The sequence below is a fragment of the Cetorhinus maximus genome, chromosome 28 (genome assembly GCF_964194155.1).
Source record: "Cetorhinus maximus chromosome 28, sCetMax3.hap1.1, whole genome shotgun sequence".
Taxonomy (NCBI): domain Eukaryota; kingdom Metazoa; phylum Chordata; class Chondrichthyes; order Lamniformes; family Cetorhinidae; genus Cetorhinus; species Cetorhinus maximus.
This window is the reverse complement of record NC_135906.1, coordinates 17,306,806-17,328,671: the sequence shown is the minus strand read 5'-3', so window position 1 is coordinate 17,328,671 and position 21,866 is coordinate 17,306,806. Positions and strand designations below refer to the sequence as shown.

Sequence of the window (21,866 nt, the reverse complement as noted above, 5' to 3'; positions counted from 1 at the left end):
ATCACACTCCTGACCTGTGCCTTGTAGATGGTGGACAGGCTTTGGGGAGTCAGGAGGTGAGTTGCTTGCCATAGGATTCCAAGCATCAGACCTGCTCTTGTAGTCACAGTATTTATATGGCTAGTCCAGCTCAGTTTCTGTTCACTAGTAATCCCCAGAATGTTTATAGCGGGGGAATGCAGTGATGGTAATTCCATTGAATGTCAAGGGGCGATGGTTAGATTACCTCTTGTTGGAGATGGTCATTGCCTGGCACTTGTGTGGCTTGTCACTTGCTACTTGTCAGCCCAAACCTGAATATTGACCAGGTTTTTCTGCATTTGGACATGGACTGCTTCAGTGTCTGAGAAGTCATGAATGGTGCTGAACATTGTGCAATCATTGGCGAACATCCCCACTTCTGGTCAGTGATGAAGCAGCTGAAGGTTGGGCCTAGGACACCAACCTGAGGAACTCCTATAGTGATGCCCAGGAACTGAGATGATTGACCTCCAACGACCACAAACATCTTCCTTTGTGCTAGGTATGACTCCAATCAGTGTAGAGTTTTCCCCCTGATTCGCATTGACTCCAGTTTTGCTAGGGCTCCTTGATGCCACACTCAGTCAAAAGCAGCCTTGATGTCAAGGCCAGACACTCTGACTCCCACCTCAACTCTAAGTCTTGTTGAGGGCATTGAAGACAGAATGAGCAGACTCCTGGGTGTGGGCGGCATGAAGTTATCCAAGCATCAAAAGCAGGCCTTCAGCACCTCAGTGATCCTTTTAGTCAGCAGTCTGGTACCTGCACAGGCCTCATTGTGCTGCTCTTCTGCTTATGTTTGGGGTAGTCAATGATTGAGAGGCACCAAACACTACCTGAATATTTTTATACTGGAATTCCTTACTGCTCTTGTGGATGAGAGGATGTTCTATAAACACCTTCAATGCAGTGTGGGTGCCATTGATTTACCTTGAGGAAGCCAGGATCCCCAAAGAACCATAAGGTCCTTTCTCTCTGCAGTATGATAATGTACCAAAGCTAAAGAAGTGTATTTTTCTATACCGGGCAGTGACCTGGTAAATACATACTCGTATTGCTCACTGGCCTGGAATAGAGATTCTCCTGTAGCTGCCTGAAAGGAGCCTGAGGAATTAATTTGAGGATTGTGGTGGATTTCTTTGCCACAGTGACTGTCATGCTGACAAATGGAAGCAGCTTGAGACCTCCATGTAGTGGCTCACAGAGATGGTCAATTGTAGCTTTTTGAAAAGTGAACTCTTATGATACAGAGCCCCTCAGTGGCTACCTCACAGGACTTGGTGCTGCCGATAAATTCCCTGGTGGGGTTAATATCTGGTGGGCTCTATCTGCTGTTGTGACACCTGATCCTCCACCCCTGCAACCTGTGCTGTTCTACCTCCTCCTCCTTGGTAATGACATAGAGTGGGATGTTGAAAAATGTGGGCGGGGAGGGGGGGTGTCATCAGGTGGTCTGAACAAGGAGGAGGCAGTGAATAAAATTAGTGCAGACCTCAGTAGGGAGCAAAGCAGGAAAAAAAGGTTTGAAAAATATTTCCAAATTACAGAGATCAATAAGTAAAGTTTACAGACTCCTGAAAGCTGACAAATTCCACACTCTTGCTTTGATTGGGTGACAGAAGCAGCTGCAGATAGCCTTGTTGTGAAGGATAGAACTGGAGTCTAGTCTTTATACATTGACAAAATTTTATTCAAAAATAAAGAAAAATTTGTATCAACATAGCTGATTATTTCAAAGCACTTTACAGCCAATGAAGTATTTTTTTTAAATGTAGGCTGGGATTTGGCGGGACCCATCGAGGGTGGAAAATTTGGTGACCCAGCAAAACATCTGTTGACTTTCAGCGGGAAATTCCGGTCCCGCCATAGTCACTATTAAAATGTAAGAATGTACAGACATTACACATCATGGACCCCCAAACCAACCAGCACAGATTCAGACTCATCCTATGTTTATGATCACATTTGGATCACATCCCAGTTAATACCCATCATGTGAATACAATTCCACACACCATTAATATTGCACCTCATGAAGCTGCATCTAAGTGACCCAAATAGCTGGTGTAACTCCAGAAATCTCATGACTACACGGACCTTAACTTCATGATATCGATTATATGCATGTGGTTTCAGGTGTGAGACAGATATAAACCACAGCAGCTTCTCCCAAAACACTTAATATGAACAGCATCATCATTAATATCTCATCCATCTAGGTAATGAATTTCCTCACCACTTTCACCATGTTTATAATATTGGAGTGGCGTAGAAATGAATTTTAGCAAGGAACTGAGAAATGAGCAATTTGCATTCTAGTCTGCCTTTACAACATTTCTCTCCTGTTCTCACAATTGCTTTGGTCCTTTCCATGGTCCACCCAGTGCAATCCGCTCGACTTCTTTCATCTGTCGGCCAGTGGCACTGTTTCAGTATCAGCCTGCTATTTGCTAGTCCTACAATAGACCCACAATTCAGTCAGAAAGGCTTCAACCCTGCACTAAGTGGGATGGAATCCCTGTAAACGCCAATCCAGTTTCTATCCAGTCCTATTTTATGAATGAGTTAGTCACTCTTTATTAGGCACTTCACCCACCCCAGCAAGAACACAGGTAGTGGCTCAAGTGAAACTGTAGTGAAGGAAGGTGTGTTGGTTAATGATGATGCAAAGGCAGAGATTGGAGCCTGTCAGTATGGTGGCAGCTGAACCCAGAATAACTGGTCTTCATTTATTCAGTTTCTACTTTGTTAACAATGTTGGCTTCAGGCAAGGGTCAAGACAGCTTCTTTAGACCAGCTTCACGTTGCAACTATGAAAGGGTTGTGGAGTTGTTCTCATTGCCTTGGAATTGAATTCATTCCTTGTTTTCTTTCCATTCCTTTCCAAGAAACAAGAACCTTGTTTATTATTTCCTATGGTTTGAAATTGTCTAATAAAAAGATTACAGGAAACAACACCTTGTTATGGAATTTATATTGTCATATAAATGTCAGGACTGTCTAATAAGACTAAACAATACAGGAATTGCCGGATACACAGAAAAAACAGGAAGGGCTGACGCAAGGATAACTGAACACACAGTCTGAGTACTGAACAGTTGCAATATAGATGGAGTTGAGGGAGGCCATTCTGCCCATCTTAACACATTCATCTAGAAAGCTCCTGCAGTCCCTTCCATCCCATCACAGCAGCCAACAATTTCTGAAATCATTCGAGGGATTTTGCCTCACTGGCCCTGTCCTGAGATTCAGTTTATGAGTTGATCACTTTTGGTGTGAAGAACTTTCTAATACCTGTCCTAAATTTACCTTCGACTGTCTCTTACCGTCAGCCTAATGGGAGTGCTCGAGTCCTGCTTTGTGGATAAAGTCACTGCCTTTCAAGGATGAAAAGATCAAATTTCTTAACTCTTACCTCACATTTGTCTGACACTTGGACTCATTTTTACAGATTAACTCTAAACTATCTGCAGGAAAGATTTGTGATCTGGTCCTGTACATGTCTCATTTGATCGCATCCTTCCGAAATCCCAACCATTAAAACTATCTTCTTGGTCATGCTTCCCTGAGCTCACAGACAGGGTCTCAGTTTAACAGCTTATCCTAATGACAACTTCCTGGATGATGCAGCCCTCTTTCAGTCTGGTACTGAATATCAACCTGCTACATGGGTATAGAGCCTTTCCGAGCAGGTATCACAACTAGTGAATAGTGCAACAGGCTCAAGGGGCTAAATGGTCTACTCCTGTTCCTCTCTTCCTTAGGGGCTTGGATTGAAGGAATGAACCCTAATGGATTAAAACTGGGGGTGTGCAAGAAGCCAGACTTAGACAAATGTAAAGATCTCAGAGAGTCATAGCCACTGGAAGTTAAAGATATAGAGAGGGGAGAAGCCATTCAGAGGGATTTGGGGGTGAATTTGTGCATAATTCTCCTGTTGCTGAAACCCCAGAGGGTATGGGCAGGAGAACCAGCACACAAACTCAACCCCATTATGTTTTCCAGAGTAGTTGGAAATACAATTTCTAAATTGATGAATCTTGTTTCATATTCGTGTCCTTTGCAGATTATGGTTTTAATTCCTGATATGGATTTTCGTTGGAGACTTGTGGATTGTTGTAGGGCTTTGCATTTTGTACTTTGTATTTTCCTGTTTTCTTAGCATTCTTGCTCAAGTAATAAATGATGGCTCCTGTTGCAAGGGCAAGTGTGGACACCACTGCTACACTTGCTGCAGCTAAGATAGCTGTTCTATCTGTGGGGAGAAACGAAAGTTGAAGAAAATGATTTGTAAAACTGTATTTATATATTTATTCTAAAAATAACATAATTTGACCCGCATTTTTAATCTCCTGGCCCATTTTGTTTATGTGTTTCCAAGCAGAACTTTTGGAGGAATCATCCGATCCTGTTGACGGCGGGCTTCATGGTGGACGTGAGCGGACAATATGGCGAGAAGGCCAAATATCGGTTGTCACGCCGTTGTGAAACCAGGGGCAGGATATTCCTGTCGGTGAGCAGGCCCCGCACCCTCCCGCTCTCTGACGTGTAAAATGACACATGATGACATCAGGCGGAACTCCCAATGTCACCGCGCCCCATTTAAGTTTTCAGGAAGGCGGGGGCGCAGCAAAATCAGCTGTGCGCCCGCCGACCTGTCAATGGCCAATTGAGGCCATTGACAGTCATTAAACTAATTAATGGACCTGCCCGTCCAACCTTAAGGTTAACGGGCAGGCCAGGAACCCAGGCGGGAATTAGAAAAAGCATGAAACCTTATCCACCAGCGGGATGAGGTTTTGGGTAGGTTTTAAAAAGTTTAATTAAAGCTTTTTAAAAAAATTATGGACATGTCCCAACTCGTGTGACAGTGTCACATGAGGGGACATGTCAGGCATTTTTTTTTTTCTCTATTTTTAATATTTTTTACAGTTGAGCCAATCTCCTTGAGGCTGCACTTAGCCTCAGGAAGATGAGTGTGCTCTGTTTTGCGCATGCATGAAAGAGTGCCCTCTTGGGTTTAGGGATTCCCCCACCAGCACAGGGAGCGCATAGCGCTTCCATGCCGGCGCCACGCTGGGTGGGCCTTAATTGGCCCGCCCACGTAAAATGGCGCCGTGCCTCCGATCGGGGGCACCGATTGGAACATGCCTCCGCGCGCCCGCACTTCAACTTTGCCCCGGACGGGGGGAAAACCCTGCCCCAGTTTGCGATCGCACGCTCTGCCCATCAATGGCGGGCTGCATTTCCCACTGTCCAATGTTGGGAACTTTAATTTTAATGCATTTGTATCTTATTATGCCCTCACACCGGAATCATACCCCCCACTTCAGAGCGGCGTGCTTCATGGCTGCCTTTAAAAGTCGTGCACCTGGTGAGCTGAACTTCGAGGGAAACTTGGAGGTGAGTGCACACAACCTTGCGCAGCGCCCACGAGCATTGCCCGTAGCACATCAAGGAAATGGTGCCATGCATTCAGTGGAGGCACAGGCATGTCATTTTATTCCTGGCTGGCTTTCAGTGCGGTGCTGGGACAAAGTTCCAGTGCTGGTGAGGCCGGGGCTGGATGGGGAGGGGGTATTGGAGGGTGAGGGAAGCGGCCACTCACTTGGACAAGCTTATCAAACCTGAGCATTCTTCCACAGCTGACACTGTTCAGCTGCAGCTCCATTGACATGCTTGGCGTCGAGCCTCTGAAGCTTTTCTGTTCACTCAAGCAAAGGAAAAGCGTGAAAGTGCTAAGAAATGCTCCAGAACTTTTCACCCCTTTGGCGCCGACTGCAGATGAATGTGTGTTTTAGGGGGCAGCTGAGCAATTGGCCGACTGGACAAGTAGCACAATCCCCTTGCGAAAGGTGGCCATGGCGCAGTCACTGGTGGAGGCGCTCACAGCCCCTTGCAATGTCTTTACTCAGGTTTGGACCAGTATCCCTCGTGGTTCAAGCTAACAGTGCAGCCTTGCAGTGCGGGTTAGGAGAATGTCTGTGCCTGAGCTGAGAGCACAGCGTGCAGTCCAGTGGCCGAAGCTGTTGCCAATTGGTCAAGTGGGGCGGGCGAAGATGGGTGGGGTTTTGATAGTCGTGAAGCGCACTGCACACTGGCCATCCAAGTAGTGGCCAGCACTCCCTGGTGTGCGTGAAGGGATCCTCAGACTTGACCAAGAGAGGTTCTTAGGACACATATGGCAGCCCATGTGTCTCTCTCTTTGATCCTGCAGGAGGAGAACATCAGGATCGTGGAACTTGGTGATTTAGCGATCTGCCTCACGGCTTACAGGGAGCAGAGAAGAAGAAGAAGAATAGAGCGGTGGAGGTGCTTGGCTCAACAAAGGGAGGAGCACCTCCCTCAAGATGAAGGGGTGGCAGGGCCTACTGCGCACCACTGAAGATCCACAGAGAGACATCGCTCATATGCACCTCGCTAGACCCAGGGCCTAGAGATGACGCCTGTCATTCCTGCAGATGACTGAGAACCAGTGTTGCCAAAGACTGCTCATGTCTAGGGAACAGGTCAGTCACATATGCTACCTGCTGCAGCATTTCCACAGGTGCAGGCATCAACTGCATTCACGTGGTGCTTAGATCTCCATGGCAACAAGCAGTCAACTATGTCAACCCCAAGAGCTTCCACTCGCTGAATGTGCGACCACCACAGGCACATCCTGCAGGTCTGTGCACGATTCCCAGGGATCATCCATGACTCCTACATCCATAACAGGTCTCAGATCCCTGACATCTTCCAGGATTCAGAGAGGCTGCAGGGTTGGCTCCTTGGGGACAAGGCCTGACCATAGATGATGGGGCTGATGACACCCATGTGGCAGCCTCAGACTGCAGCAGAGTGATGGTACAACGAGGCTCATGCCACAACCCGGACTTTGGTGGAGCAAACCATAGGCATCTTGAAGATGAGGTACCGGTGCCTTGACAGGTCCGGTGAAGCATTGCAATACAGTCCCCATAGGGTGTCGCGCATCATCGTGGCTTGCTGCACCCTTTACAATCTGGCACTGCAATGGGGGAAAGACCTGGCTGAGGAGGATATGGAAGAGCTGCATGTCTCCTCCGATGAGGAGGATGTTGAAAGGGATGATGGTAATGAGAAGGCGAGGATGCAGGCGATGAGGCCATCACACTGGAGGCAGGCGTGTTCTGGAGGCCCTCATAGCTGCAAGATTCGTGGAGGACGATGACAAGATGCAGTGAATACAGACAGTCCTGACATCCTCACCTTGAATCTGTGAATGTTTGACTCCTGTGTGGCTGAGGGCAGCACACATACCCTCAGTGCTCAGGCTTATGTCATGGAGATGCAGCGGAGGCCCTAATAATCACTTGATTCTAGGAGGAGGATGACAACATGCAGTAAGGACGTTCCATAGATCTTCACATAGCCTCTATAAATGTCTGACTCCTATCTGTCTGAGGGCAGCTCGCTTGCGCTCTGTGATCAGGGTCATATCATGGAGAGGCAGCCATGAAACTTTAAATGCACCTGATCCTTTGTCAGACTTCAGCACCTGAGCCCTTCAGGGGCAAAGCATCACTAATCACAGATGCTGAAGAGATAGGGTGGGGTGGGGGGGGCGGGCAAAGGTACTGAGAGCACACAGGGATAATGTCGGAACTCAGTGATGTCTGCCCATGGCATTCTGGCAGCAATGACACGCACCATCAAGGTGCAGGCATCACCAATGTGTCCAGTGAGTGTGAAGCCGAGTGTGAGATCTCGCGCATGTCACCTGCAGAGCCCTTCATCCTCATCCTTCATCCTCTTTCTCCATCAGTGTTCCAAGATTCAAAACCATTGTGTTGCTGCACCGATGCCATTCTTAATACAGCTATTAGGATGCAAATAATATTGGTGCAGACTCATTCTCTATCCAATGTCCTTGGTGATGTGGGACTTTGTCACAATTAAGATAAAAACACAAAGGTCCTCCAGCCCTCACCCCTCACACCCCCTCATCCCCGCACACTTCAATGTCCCATTCATGCCACATTAGGAGGCTTTGCTGAGAGCCCAGACATAAGGGGGGGATCTCATAGAAACCTATAAAATTCTAACAGGACTAGACAGGGTAGATGCAGGAAGGATGTTCCCGATGGTGGGGGAGTCCAGAACCAGGGGTCAAAGTCTAAGGATACGGGGTAGACCATTTAGGACTGAGATGAGGAGAAATTACTTCACCCAGAGAGTGGTGAGCCTGCGGAATTCGCTACCATAGAAAGTAGTTGAGGCCAAAACATTGTTTGTTTTCAAGAAGGAGTTAGATACAGCTCTTGGGTGAAAGGGATCAAAGGATATGGGGAGAAAACGGGAGCAGGCTATTGAGTTGGATGATCAGCCATGATCACAATGAATGGCAGAGCAGGCTGGAAGGGCCGAATGGCCTACTCCTGCTCCTAGTTCCTATGTTTCTTTCACCTATTGAGCTGGTATTTAAGATTATGCTAATTGTAGAGATAACCTGGGTCCTAAAATGCTTTGATTAACTTCATCAGTAACTAACATTTGCAATTTGCTGACATGAAAATGTGAAATTAAATGGAATATTTCTTCAACTGCAGGAGACTAAGGATAACCAAGTGAGTTCCTGCAATGTCTTGGCTGCTAACATAGAGCACTACAACCTTGAATAAAAACAGAAAGTGCTGGAAAAACTTAAGCAGATCTGGCAGCATCTGTGGAGAGAGAAACAGAGGGATGAATTTTCCCAGAATTGCACTAAGTGCGGTAGCGGGCGGGTAAAATGGAGTCCTACCCACCGATGAAAATGATGGGTTTTCACACCGTATCTTCCCGAGCCCACCTCATTATATTCAATGACGGGGCCCTTGAGCGACTTCTGGATATCGTGCAGGCCGCCGGGATGTGCTCTAACCCCGCTCTGGCTGCAGGATGGGTAGCAAAGTCACCAGCCCGGCTTGGGAGGCAGTGGCAGTGGTGGTCAGTGCCAACGCCCTTCAGAAGAGGACAGCCACCCAGTGCTGCAAAAAGATGAATGATCTCCTCCATTCCACCAGGGTAAGTCACTCTTCTCATCGCTCCCAACTCACAAACCCATCACACATCCACTGGACCCTCACTCATTCTCAGTGCAAAGAACATCACCATTCACTCTCTCATACACACCATCCTGTCCATGGGACCACTCACCCCCCACACATGCCAGGCATACTTATCATCTGGCCCGGCAGACGTCCTGATACATTCTTCCCATCTCTATCCGTGCAGGACAAACTGGCTCACAACAGGAGGGAAAGGTCGCACACAGGTGGAGGGATGCCGGAATTCAAACTTCTGACAGAATTTGAAAACAGAACCATCCAGCTGGCCGGTGATGACTGGGACCGGTCCTGTGCTGATGGTGAGGTCGGCGCTGCTCTACCAAGTGAGGATCCAGCAGTGCAACAACCATCAGATAACCGTGCCGTGAGTGATATGTCCTCTTTCACAGGCCACTGCCATGCACTAATTATCTCTCCTTGCTTTCGCAGGCACATTTTGGAAGCAACAGACTGAGTCCACGACCTACAGCCTCCAAGCAAGCTCTGAAGAAACCTCTGAAGAGGAATCTGAAGGCACCCTCCCTGAAGTCCTGTCACAGCGCTCACCCACACCCTCCACTAGCGCAGAGACACGCACCTCGGTGGGACCTAGCTTTAGAATAGACTTGGGACCTCAATCTGGTGAGCACATCACACTCGCTGATCCACAGCAGGCGGAGGCAGGGTCTTCCCAGGTGTCCGGCACTCAGAGGACTGCTGGAGGCCAGAACTTTGCTGAGTCCGAGTCAGATGATGAGCCTTTGGACTCAGTCGTGTCACAGTTGCTGGAGCTGCAAAGGCAAGCTCGGGAACATCAGGAAGGGATGTCACTGCACTCCTCAGATTGCAAGACACGATGGAGGAGTCTGCCATCTTCAGGCTGAGGTGATAGCGCCAGCATTGCAACACGCCAAGATCAACACTGGCTGTCATGGAGACCTTGGTCCAGGACATCACTCCTGCACTGCTGCACGGGTTTAACTCCATCACTGATGCCATAGTTGGCCTCCAACAGTGTGTACACGAGAGAGGTGCTGGGCAGCTCGATCTCACTCCAGCTACCTCTTCTGCTCACGGAGTCAGCCTGGGCCCTCTGCCACCCATAGGGAGGAGGATCAGCAGTTGCGCACTCCGGGGCATCCACCCAGGTGACTCTGGGAGTGACCGGCCCATCTGACTCCCCTCTTCCTGTGACCTCCACGGATCCAGCTTCACAGGCCGAGGAGGGTGCCACTGCCACACAGCAGCACCCCGAAGGCAGGCAGGGGCCCTCCAAGTCTCAGCCCTCCAGAGGACGCCCACCAAATTCTTCACAGCCAGGGCATCACAGTCAGCAGGCTGACTCCACCTCTGCTGTGGATGTCCGGGGAGCAGCAAGACATAACGTCAGGGCTAGGACAGTTAAGGAGAATTAGTTGCACAGCCTGGGCATGGGTGTTAATCACTTGTACATAATGTTCATTATTGTCAATAAACTCCTAAGAATGTCTCCCTGCCTATGGCTCCTTGTTCTGATGAGCAGTGTTTGTGTCACTCAGATGTGAAAACTTTCTGCACAAGATAAAGGCAGGTGTCTCAGTCCAGGGCCTCTTCCCTGTGCTTTGTGCAGCCTTCAGACCACAGTGATGGTCCAGCCTCACACTCCCTGGAAACATTACTGATGCCTGCACCTCGGCAGCGCTGGTCATTGCTGCCAGAATGTCGTGGGCAAGCGCCACAGAGTTCTCTCATACTCTCTGTGTGCTCTCAGCACCTTTAAGGTGCGGCTGGCCCCCATCACACCAGCATCTGCGAACAGTGATGCTGTGCTCCAGCTCCTGAAGGGCTGAGGTGCTAAAGGCGGACACAGCATCAGATGCATCTAAAGTTTCATAGCTGCGTCTCTGAGATGGCCCTGATCATGGAGCGCAAGCGAGCTGCCCTTGGCCAGACAGGAGTCAGACATTCTCAGAGGCCATGTGAAGATCTATGGAGTGTCCTCACTGCATGTTGTCATCATCATCCTGTGATCGAGTGACTATTAGGGTCTCCATGATAGGAACCTTCTCTCAAGAGACTGTTGATGCTGAGATAAGCCAGACTAGAGTCAAACGTTCACAACTGCGATGTGAGAATCTACAGGGACACCTCACTGCATGTTGTCATCATCCTCCACAAATCTAGCAGCTATGAGGGCCTCCTGAGTGCGCCTGCCTCCTCCAGCCGGTGCGAGAGCCTCATCCCCGTCGTCATCACCACCGAGGACCCCCTCACCCTCATCCCCGTCAGCATCCTCCTCATCGGAGGAGACATGCAGCCCCTCCATCTCCTCCTCACCCAGCTCCTCACCACGTTGCAGCGCCAGGTTGTAAAGGGCGCAGCAGACGACGATGTTGCGTGACACCCTCTGCGGACTCTATTGCAGGGCTCCACCAGACCGGTCCAGGCACCAGAACCGCATCTTCAGCATCCCAATGGTTTGCTCCACCAAGTTGCGAGCTGCTGCATAAGCCTCTTTATACCGCCACTCTGCTGCAGTCTGAGGCTGCCGCACGGGTGTCATCAGCCACAGCCTCTGCAGGTAACCCTTGTCCCTGAGGAGCCAACCCTGCAGCATCTGTGATGCCCTCCATGTCCCCTTGGCACCAAGTCCTGCAGTAAGTGGCAGATGTGAACCACCAGATCCCTAGACATGCGCAGTCATTGGCGACTCTGGTTCTCGGTCATCTGCAGGAATGGCAGGTGGCATCTATAGACCCTGGGTGTTGCTAGGTGCTGACCAGCACTGGCTCACTATCGCTCCTGGGCAGCATGTGCGGGAGCCCTGCTGCCTCTTCTTCATGAGGCTGCTCCTGCCTTTGCGCGGCCAGGTGCCTCAGTCACTCTCTCCTCCGTCTGCTACAGACTCTGTAGACCATCAGGCATACAGCTAGGTCACCAGGATCCATGATCCTGATGTGGTCCTCCTGCAGCATGAAAGAGAGAGGGACGTGGTTATCATGGCTGTACTTAGCACCCTTCCTGGCCTTGTGTGACCACCCCTTGTTGCTTCCCGGAGAGTGCTGGTCACCCCTTGGATGGCCAGAGATGAGTGCACTACATGGCTGCTCTGTCAACCTGCAACATGGGGGACACTGGCCCAAACCAGGATGCTGAGATTGCAAGGGGCTGTGAGCACCTCCAGCAGTGACTGCTACATGACCAGCGTTGACGAGGGGATTGCACAAAGTATGCAGTCCAACTGCTCCACGGTCCAATAAAGTGGTGGCGGACTCGATATCTGTGGCCAGGGGAGTGGGGCGGGGCGGGTATAGAACACTTGGTGTCCCTTTGGTGCATCCATGATGCTTGCATGGGCAGGCAGGCTAGGAACCTGACCCCAATCATATCACTGTGGCTGCGCCTGATCTGTCTTAGTTGCAGAGACTCGGTCAGTTTATACAGGTGTCCCTAATGCGTAGCTATTTCCCTCGCTTACCCTGCCCCCCCACCTCGATTGCCTGTGCGCGGGATGCAGTCTCCTCCCTTCCCCCCCAGCAGTCGCCTCTGAGGCTGGCCAGCACTGGCCTCCAGACACCCCCACTCCTCAGCAGTCGCGTGCGGGGCCAAGCATCAGCTTCTCCCGCCCCCTGGTGCCCCTGAGGCCTGTAAACAATGGGCGAGCTGTGGTGAACGCTGCTGCTCACTCACCTCAGTTCCCCCAAAGTGAAGGCCGCCCAGTGCACGTGAAACATGTCGGCGTGCTTTCCCACCGACGTGGACGGACTATACAGCGGGGTTCCAAGAGCCTGGTGGGATGGCCTTTTAGTTATATGCTGATGTATTACAATTAGCTCCTTGCCAACTGATGGCAGGAAAGGCGGCCTGCCGTTGGCGGGCTGAGTGGAAGATCGGGAACTGACTTCACGCCGTCGTGACGTGGGTCCCACCATATTTTCCGCAATATCACACCTGTTACCAACGGGCTCAGAAAATTCCACCCAGAGTTAATGTTTTGAGTCATATGGATCTTCTTTGGAACTGAAAGACTACATACAATCTTGGCATGGTCATCCAGGTGAACGTGTAGAGTGGAGGCAAAATGCTCCCTTGCATGAAAGGGAAGGTGATGAACCACTTTGGAATGTGTTGGTGGTCAGAATTAAATAGAAAGAGACATGGGAGCAGGTTTATTTCTGATCTCTCAAGTAGAATCCTTTAAAGCAGAAACAAGAAATAAGCAGAATAAAAACTAGTGCTGAAGTCTTTTCTTTGAGGTAGTGATTTATGCTACAGGTTTACACTGAAGTTAAATGTTTTCATCATATAGACTCAGGATCATAGACGTTTACAGCACAGAAGGAGGCCATTCGGCCCATCGTGTCCACATCAGTCGACAAAAATCTGACTACACTAATCCCATTTTCCAGCGCTAGGCCCATAGCCCTGAAGGTTATGACAATGCAAGTGAGTATCTAAATACTTCTTAAATGTTACGAGAGTTTCTGACTCAACCACCCTTTCAGGCAGTGAGTTCCAGACTCCCACCACCCTCTGGGTGAAAAAAATTCTCCTCGCCTCCCCTCTTAGCCTTCTAGCTCTTACCTTAGTCTATGCCCTCTGGTTATTGACCCCTCTACTAATGGAAAAAAGTGCCTTCCTATCCACCCTATCTATGCCCCTCATAATCTTTTACACATCTATCAAGTTCCCTCTGAACCTTCACTAATCCAAGGAAAACTACCCCAGCCTATCCAATCTTTCCTCATAGCTCAGACCCTCCAGCCCAGGCAGCATCCTGGTAAATCTGCTGTGCACCCACTCCAGTGCTTCCTATAATATGGTGACCAGGACTGCATGCAGTACTCCAGTTGTGGCCTAACCAGTGTTTTATACAGTTCCAGCATAATCTTGCTGCTCTTGTATTCTATGCCTCAGCTAATAAAGGCAAGTATCCCATATGCCTTCTTAACCACCTTATCTATCTGCCCTGCTACCTTCAGGAATCTGTGGATATGTACACCAATGTCCCTCTGATCTTCAGTACTTTCCAGGGTCCTACCATTCATAGTGTAATCCTTTGCGTTGTTAGCCCTCTCCAAGTGCATTACCTCACACTTTTCTGGATTGAATTCCATTTGCCACTGCTCTGCCCACCTCACCAGTCCATTGATATCCTCCTGCAGTTTACGGCTATTCTCCTCACTATTTACCACACTACCAATTTTCGTGTCTTCGTATGATGAACTTCTTGATCATACCCCCTACATTTAAGCCCAAATCATTTATGTACACCACAAACAGCAAGGGCCCCAGCACTGAGCCCTGTGGAACCCTGCTGGAAACAGACTTAGTCACAGAAACATCCCTCTACCATCACCCTCTGCTTCCTGCCTCTCAGCCAATTTTGGATCCAACGTGACACTTTGCCTTGGATCCCACGGGCTCTTACTTTCTTGGCCAGTCTGCCATGAGGGACTTTAGTAAAAGCCTTGCTAAAATCCATGTAGACCACATCAAATGCATTGCCCTCATCAACACTCCTGGTTACCTCCTCAAAAAATTCCATCAAATTTGTCAAACACCGATTTCCCTTAACAAACCCATGCTGACTATCCCTGATTAATCCGTGTCTCTCCAAGTGCAGGTATATTCTGTCCCTCAGAATTCCTTCCAGTATCTTCCCCACCACCAAGGTTAGATTGACTGGCCTGTAATTTCCTGGTCTATCCCTTCCTCCCTTTTTTAAATAATGGGACAACGTTAGCGCCAGTCCTCTGGCACCTCACCTGTGGCCAGAGAGGATTTGAAAATTACTACCAGGGCCCCTGATATCTCTTCCATTGCCTCCCTCAACAGCCTGGGATACATCTCATCCAGGCCTGCAGATTTATCCACTTTTAAGGTCGCTAAACCTCCTTGTACCTCCTCTCTCTCTCCGTTAATTTCCTCTAATATTTCATAGTCCTCCACCCTGATGTCTATACCTGCGTTGTCCTTTTCCATTGTGAAGATCGACGCAAAGTATTCATTGAGGACTGTACCCAGGTCTTCTGGGTCCACACACAGATTACCTCTATGGTCCCTAATTGGCCCTACTCTTTCCCTCATTATTCTCTTGCTCTTTATATATTTAAAAAGCCCCTTTGGGTTTTCCTTTATTTTAACCAATAATGCTTTCTCATGCACTATCTTAGCTTTCCTAATTTCCTTTTTAAGGTCCCCCCTGCACTTCTTATACTCCTCTAGGGACTCAGCTGTGTTGAGCCCTTGGTGTCTGCCATAAGCTTCTCTTTTTTTCTTAATCATAACCTTTATGTCTTTTGACATCCAGGGTTCTCTGGATTTGGTCCCTCGCTTTGTCTTTACGGGAACATATTTGCCCTGTACACTCCCTATTTTCCCCTTGAATGTCCCCCACTGCTCTGACACAGTTTTATCTGCAAGTAGCTGCTCCCAGTCCACTTGGGCCAAATCATATCTTATCTTAGTAATAATAGCCTTTCCCCACTTTAGAAATTTTATTCCCGGCCCAACTTTATACTTTTTCATAACTATTCTAAATCTAACTGAGTTATGGTCACTATCTCCAAAATGCTCCCCTACTGATACCACCTTCCACCTGCCCGGGCTCATTTCCGAATATTAGGTCCAGAACTTCCCCTCCCTTGTTGGACTTTTGACATACTGGCTATAAAAGTTCTACTGGATGCAATTTAAGAATTTTGCTCCCTCACTACCTTGCACACTAAAACTATCTCAGTTAATATTTGGATAGTTAACTAGAACTACCTTATTATTCTTACCCTCTCTGAAATTTGATTACATATTTGATCCTTTATCTCTCCCTGACTGTTTGGGGGCCTATAGTACACACCCAACAGCGTGTTTGTCCCTTTTTTTACTTCTACCCATATGGCCTCATTTGATGATCCTTCCAAGATATCATCCCTCCTCAAGGATAATTCATTCCTTGATCAATATTGTGACCCCCCCCTCCTCTTCTATCCCACCCTCTATTTTGTCTGAATACCCTATAACCAGGAATGTTGAGCTGCCAATCTTGCCCTTCTTTTAGCCAAGTCTCGGTCATAGCTATGATATCATACCCCCATGTGCCCATCTGTGCCCTCAGCTCATCTGTCTTATTCCTCAGGCTCCTTGCATTAAAATATATTCCATTTAGCCTTACTAAACTCACTTCTTTCTTAGCTAGCCTATGTTTCCTCTGCCTTCCAGACTCACTTAACTCACGTTTTAACTTCTAATTCCAACTCAGCTTCTCTCCCCTCTGAACTACTTTTCAGGATCCCGCTCCCACTGCCAATTTAGTTTAAATCCGCCCCAACAGCATTAGCAAACCTCCCCGCGAGGATGTTGGTCCTGGTCCTGTTCAGATGTAACCTGTCCAACTTGTACAGGTCCCGCCACCCCCAGAAACGGCCCCAATTCCCCAGGAATCTAAAGCCCTCCCTCCTGCACCATCTCTCCAGCCACGCATTCATCTGCTCTATCCTTCTGTTCCTATACTCACTACTCTGTGGCACCAGGAGTAATCCGGAGATTACTAACTTTGAAGTCCTGCTTTTCAATTTCCTGCCTAACTCCCTAAAGTCTGCTAATGAACCTCATTTCTCTTTCTTCCTATGTCATTGGCCCCAACATGGACCATGACCTCTGGTTGTTCACCCTTCCCCCTTCAGAATATCTTACAGCTATTCCATGACATCCTTGACCCTGGCACCTAGGAGGCAACATACCATCCTGGAGTCACGTCTACGGCCACAGAAGCACCTGTCTAATCCCCTCACTAATGAATCCCCTACCATTATTGCCCTTTCACACTTCTTCCCACCCTCTCTGAGCAGCAGGACCACCCACAGTGCCATGGCCTTGGCTCTGGTTGGCCTCCATGGAGGAACCTTCACTCTCATCATTTTCCAAGGCCGATAGGTGGTTTGTGAGCGAGATGCACTCAGGGGATTCCCTCACTACCTGCTTAGTTTCCTTCCTCTGTCTGGCAGTCACCCATTCCCTCTCTACTTGCACTTCCTTAAACTGCGGGGCAAACTTCTCAGCCTCATGAATGCACCGCAGTTCCCCCAGCAGCCGATTAAGCTCCAAAACCCCGAGCTCGAGTTGCTCCAGTCAGGGGCATCTCCTGCACATTGGCTGCTGACTGTTTGTAGATTTTTCCTGTGTTTAACTGTTATATTTTGAGCATTGTAATTAATAATCTTTGTTGGTGCTTTCCACATACTCATTGTTATGTTCAGAACATTCTTTCATCTCATTTCTGTTTGAGAAAACTCGCTGTGTTTGAATTAGATGCTGCCACATTTCACTACGTTATACATTGACCATACTTAACAGCTGTTTAATAACTTTTGAAGAGTTTTGAGATGTGTTTTGGATGTGAAAGGTAATATACAATTGCAAGTTCCCTACTTCTTCCTTACACTATGGCTGCACAGCTCAACCAAAAACAATTATTTACATGCATAAGCCCTTCCACCACTTTAACAGAGTGATGCCACCACATCTTCTTCCTCAGCTCGTCCATGCCTTTAACAGCTAACCTTCACCTAATTTACTCATAATTTACTCTTGTGGTAGAAAAAAGCCCAGCCATCGCAGAGCATTGCCTGTCTGAAACACATCACACTGTGCAAGGAGGCAGAGTTACAGACACTGCTTTTGCTGTGTGAGACGTCAAGTTCAAAATTAACGAATACCGACACTGTTTCCAGGGCGTACTTGTGAAGATTCTCTTTCTCCCAAATCCTAAGGTCTAATTCTTAGTTAGTAGCATAAGTAATATTAATACAAAAACAAAACACTGTGGATGCTTCAAATCTGAAACAAAAACTGAAAATGCTGGAAGTACTCAGCAGCTAAGGCAGCATCTGCGGAGAGAAAAACAGAATTAACGTTTCAAGTCTGTGACTGTTCTGATGAGCTGAGCATTTCCAACATTTTCAGTTTTTCATTCTTCTTCCTTTAGGAACACAATATTATAATGTAATCCAAAATATATTAATAAAAGATTCATCACTCTAAGCATAATGTGGAATATGAGTCAACAAAAATTACTCAGTTGGAACTTACAGTGAGTTTGCAGAGTCACAGAGGAGTTTGCGATTGGTTCTGTGGTGTTGGAGCCCAAGTCCACTTCTGCCAAGCAGGTGTACTCCTGTCCATCATCTGACATACTTGCAGTGAAACTGAAGACATTCCTCAATCTTTTATCTTCATCTGGGGAACCTTCTTCTCCTGTGGAATTACTCTGAATTATCTCTCTCCCTCTCAGCCATGTGAGTATGAGTTTATTGTTTGGATAGACCCTTGGACCAGTGCACTCCAGACTATATGTTCTGTTAACTTCCAGCACTTCAGGAAGTGGAGTAATGTTTATCTCCCGATCTGTTAAATGAGAATCACAGTGAACAGAATGCACTGAAATAAAGTACCCGAGCGCTATGGAATATCTACTGTCACACAAAGTTTGTTCCAACCATATTTATACCTTGTGATTCATTATCCCTCATTACCCCTTGGGAGAGATGGTGGCATAGTGGTGTTGTCACTGGACCAGTAATCCAGAGACCCAGGGTAATGCTCTGGGGACCTGGGTTGGAATTCCATGAAAAATCTGCAATTAAAAGTCTAATGATGACCTTGAAGCCAATGTCAATTGTCATAAAACCCCATCTGTTTCACTAATATCCTTGAGAGAAGGAAATCTGCTGTCATTACTGGTCTGGTCTACATGTGGCTCCAGACCCACAGCAATGTGGTTGAATCTTAACTGCCCTAGAAAGCCACTCCATTGTATCAAACTGCTAAAAAGCCTAAGAGGAATGAAATTGGACGGACTGCCCGACATCGACCTAGGCACCGCACCGGACAGCACTGTGGGTGTATCTACACCACATGGACTGCAGCGGTTCAAAAAGGCAGCTCACTGCCACGTTCTCAAGGGCAAATAGGGATGGGCACATTCACATCCATGATCAATTTGGGAGCATTTCAGTCAGTGCGGTCCTAAAACCTGGCACCCCGATTGTGAAACTGAAATCACTACTGTCATCAATAACATTAATGAAAGTATATCTCAAGGTAAGACACTTCCCACCTGAAGATCACTGAAGCTGCGTACAATACACATCTTCATTTTACAGCGAATCTGGTTCCTAAATAATCTCTGCTCTGTGTTGAGTCAACTTCAGCCAACCCATAGTGGATTTGTTTTAATTTGAACTTGATTTTGAAAAATATGGTTCACTACATTTCAAAATTCCATTATCACTATTTCAAAAAGCTATTGTAAAGCAGAGTGTGAAATGGTGGGAAAACTTTGTTTGAAAATTACTCCTCCATTGCTTCATCCCTCTGATTTCTATAACCTTCCTCAGCAACTTGATACCTTGTAATATTAAACCAATTCTAAATATTTTCTTCCCTCGTTAGTATCGGTCTCACGCTGAACCATATGCCAAGTTGTGATAGGTACATAGTTATCTGATCTGTTCTTGGATCTTGCAAAGGTTTAAAATGGATGCTAGGAGATAGATGGTTAATCTCTCCCCTTCCCCCTATCATTTTCTCATGCATCTGAGAGCCTAATTCTGTGAGATATTCAGGAGGAATTCCTTGTTACATCCTGTGGTCGATGTACGTTTGCCCTAAAGGCGCTATAATGCAACATTAAAGAGTGATTTTTTGCAACTTTTTAATGTTCACAAATAGAAAGCCAAATTGTTGAAATGGACTGAGACAGGGAACCTTTGTTAATTTGAAGGATTTTAAGGTGACAATGTGCACCTCCATACCAGTTTCTGCACTATACTGTGAAGGAGGTGAGTAACCCCATTATGAATTAATGGTTCACCTATCTTCTGTTTTCCCCACTCTCCTTTATTTGATAATGCTTCATAGTCCCAATTGAGATTAGTGTCTCACTTTGTGTAATCTAATTTTCTGCTATATTGCCGACTATCAACACAGCAACATGAATAAACATAAATCAAACACTTCACTATTTTCTTTTGCAGGTTAACACAAGATGTTTTACTCACTGTATACAGTGATAATTTTCGTCTGCGGCGGACTCTTTGTGCATTTTGCAAAACATGTCACTTTGAGAGACCATTGTTGGATACTTGAGGAATGAGCAGTGCGCCATTGAGCACCATGATTTTGATCTTTTATTCCTTCGATTATTATGTTATCTGCTGCACATGTTGTACTGCAGTTCACCACCAAAGAGTCTCCAAATTCCACAGCAGTGGGGTTTACATTGATCCACATCTCATTTCCAGCCGTGATGTCTGTCGAGAAAAAAGAACAGAAATTGTAAGGATTGGGAAATCTTTGAGAACATGAATAGTTGTGAACAAATCCCCAAGCTTTTTATAAGGGAAAAATACTGCAGATGCTGGAAAGCTTAAAACAGAGAAAAAAACAATTTCAGCAGAAACAGAAATACCTGGAAAAACTCAGCAGGTCTGGCAGCATCGGCGGAGAAGAGCACAGTTGACGTTTCAAGACCTCATGACCCTTCAACAGAACTGTTCTGTTGAAGGGTCATGAGGCCTCGAAACGTCAACTGTGCTCTTCTCCGCCGATGCTGCCAGACCTGCTGAGTTTTTCCCAGGTATTTCTGTTTCTGTTTTTGTTTTGGTTTTCCAGCGTCCGCAGTTTTTTGCTTTTAACAATTTCAGCAGGTCTGGCAGCATCGGCGGAGAGAAACAGTGTTAACATTTCCGGCCAATGACCTTTTGTCAGAATTGGACGAGTTTATTACTTGGCTCTTTCATTTCAGCCTCAAATTACTTCGGTGCATTTCTGACCAAGATCTTTATTACATTTGGACAGATTTATGAATGATCAAGTGTCATCTGTGCCCAGAGTGCAGGATGGCATGGCACCATGGGAAAGAATGCACAACATCATTCGTTGAAACCTTTAGCCTTGCTAAAGGCATAGAGATTCCCCTGTAGCTGCCTGAAAAGAGCCTGAGGAATTAATTTGAGGATTGTGGTGGATTTCTTTGCCACAGTGACTGTCATGCTGACAAATGGAAGCAGCTTGAGACCTCCATGTAGTGGCTCACAGAGATGGTCAATTGTAGCTTTTTGAAAAGTGAACTCTTATGATACAGAGCCCTCAGTAGCTACCTCACAGGACTTGGTGCTGCCGATAAATTCCCTGGTGGGGTTAATATCTGGTGGGCTCTATCTGCTGTTGTGACACCTGATTCTCCACCCCTGCAACCTGTGCTGTTCTACCTCCTCCTCCATGGTAATGACATAGAGTGGGATGTTGAAAAAGACCAGCCTTGATCTGTGGAGACGTGGGCGGGGAGGGGGCCACGGTTTGTAAATCATCAGGTGTTCTGAGCAAGGAGGAGGCAGTGAAATTTAGAGCGGGTCACAGATGGAAACCAAAGGGGGAAAAAGAGCTTGAGAAATCTTTCTAAATTAGGGAAATCAATAAGCAAAGTTTTCAGATTCTTCAAAGTTCCCAAATTGCTGACTCCTGCTTAGATCAAATTACAGAGGAAGCTGCTACATGACACAACTCTACATTAGTGAAAAATAGAATTGGAGTCTAGTCTTTATACACTGACAAGCTTTTATTCACAAACAGAATGACTTGCATTTATATCGTGTTATGTTTTCTGCTTCTCAAACACTTGAAATAATCACACATTTAGAGTCAAAATGCTCAAGCTTCATCGAGTGTTTTTCTTACAGCTCTCCAAGTGGCTGCTGGCCTGATACGTTGTTCCTCGACACACATATAATTGCAGTGTGACAATGATTGTGGCACCCT

At 47.1% G+C, this 21,866-nt stretch overlaps 1 protein-coding gene across 9 annotated transcripts in view; it reads right to left on the bottom strand.

Moving 5' to 3' along the window:
• LOC144668873 (intercellular adhesion molecule 5-like) overlaps positions 1–21,866 on the bottom strand; it is a 337,959-nt gene that overhangs the window by 282,556 nt on the left and 33,537 nt on the right. For 8 of the 9 annotated variants that reach the window (XM_078531312.1, XM_078531313.1, XM_078531314.1 and 5 more), the window contains one exon: positions 20,108–20,359. In XM_078531312.1, coding sequence (XP_078387438.1) covers positions 20,108–20,359 — 252 coding nt within the window. Of the gene's footprint in view, positions 1–18,137; positions 18,453–20,107; positions 20,360–21,866 lie in introns of all 9 variants that reach the window. The other variant, XM_078531317.1, reaches the window with a different exon arrangement.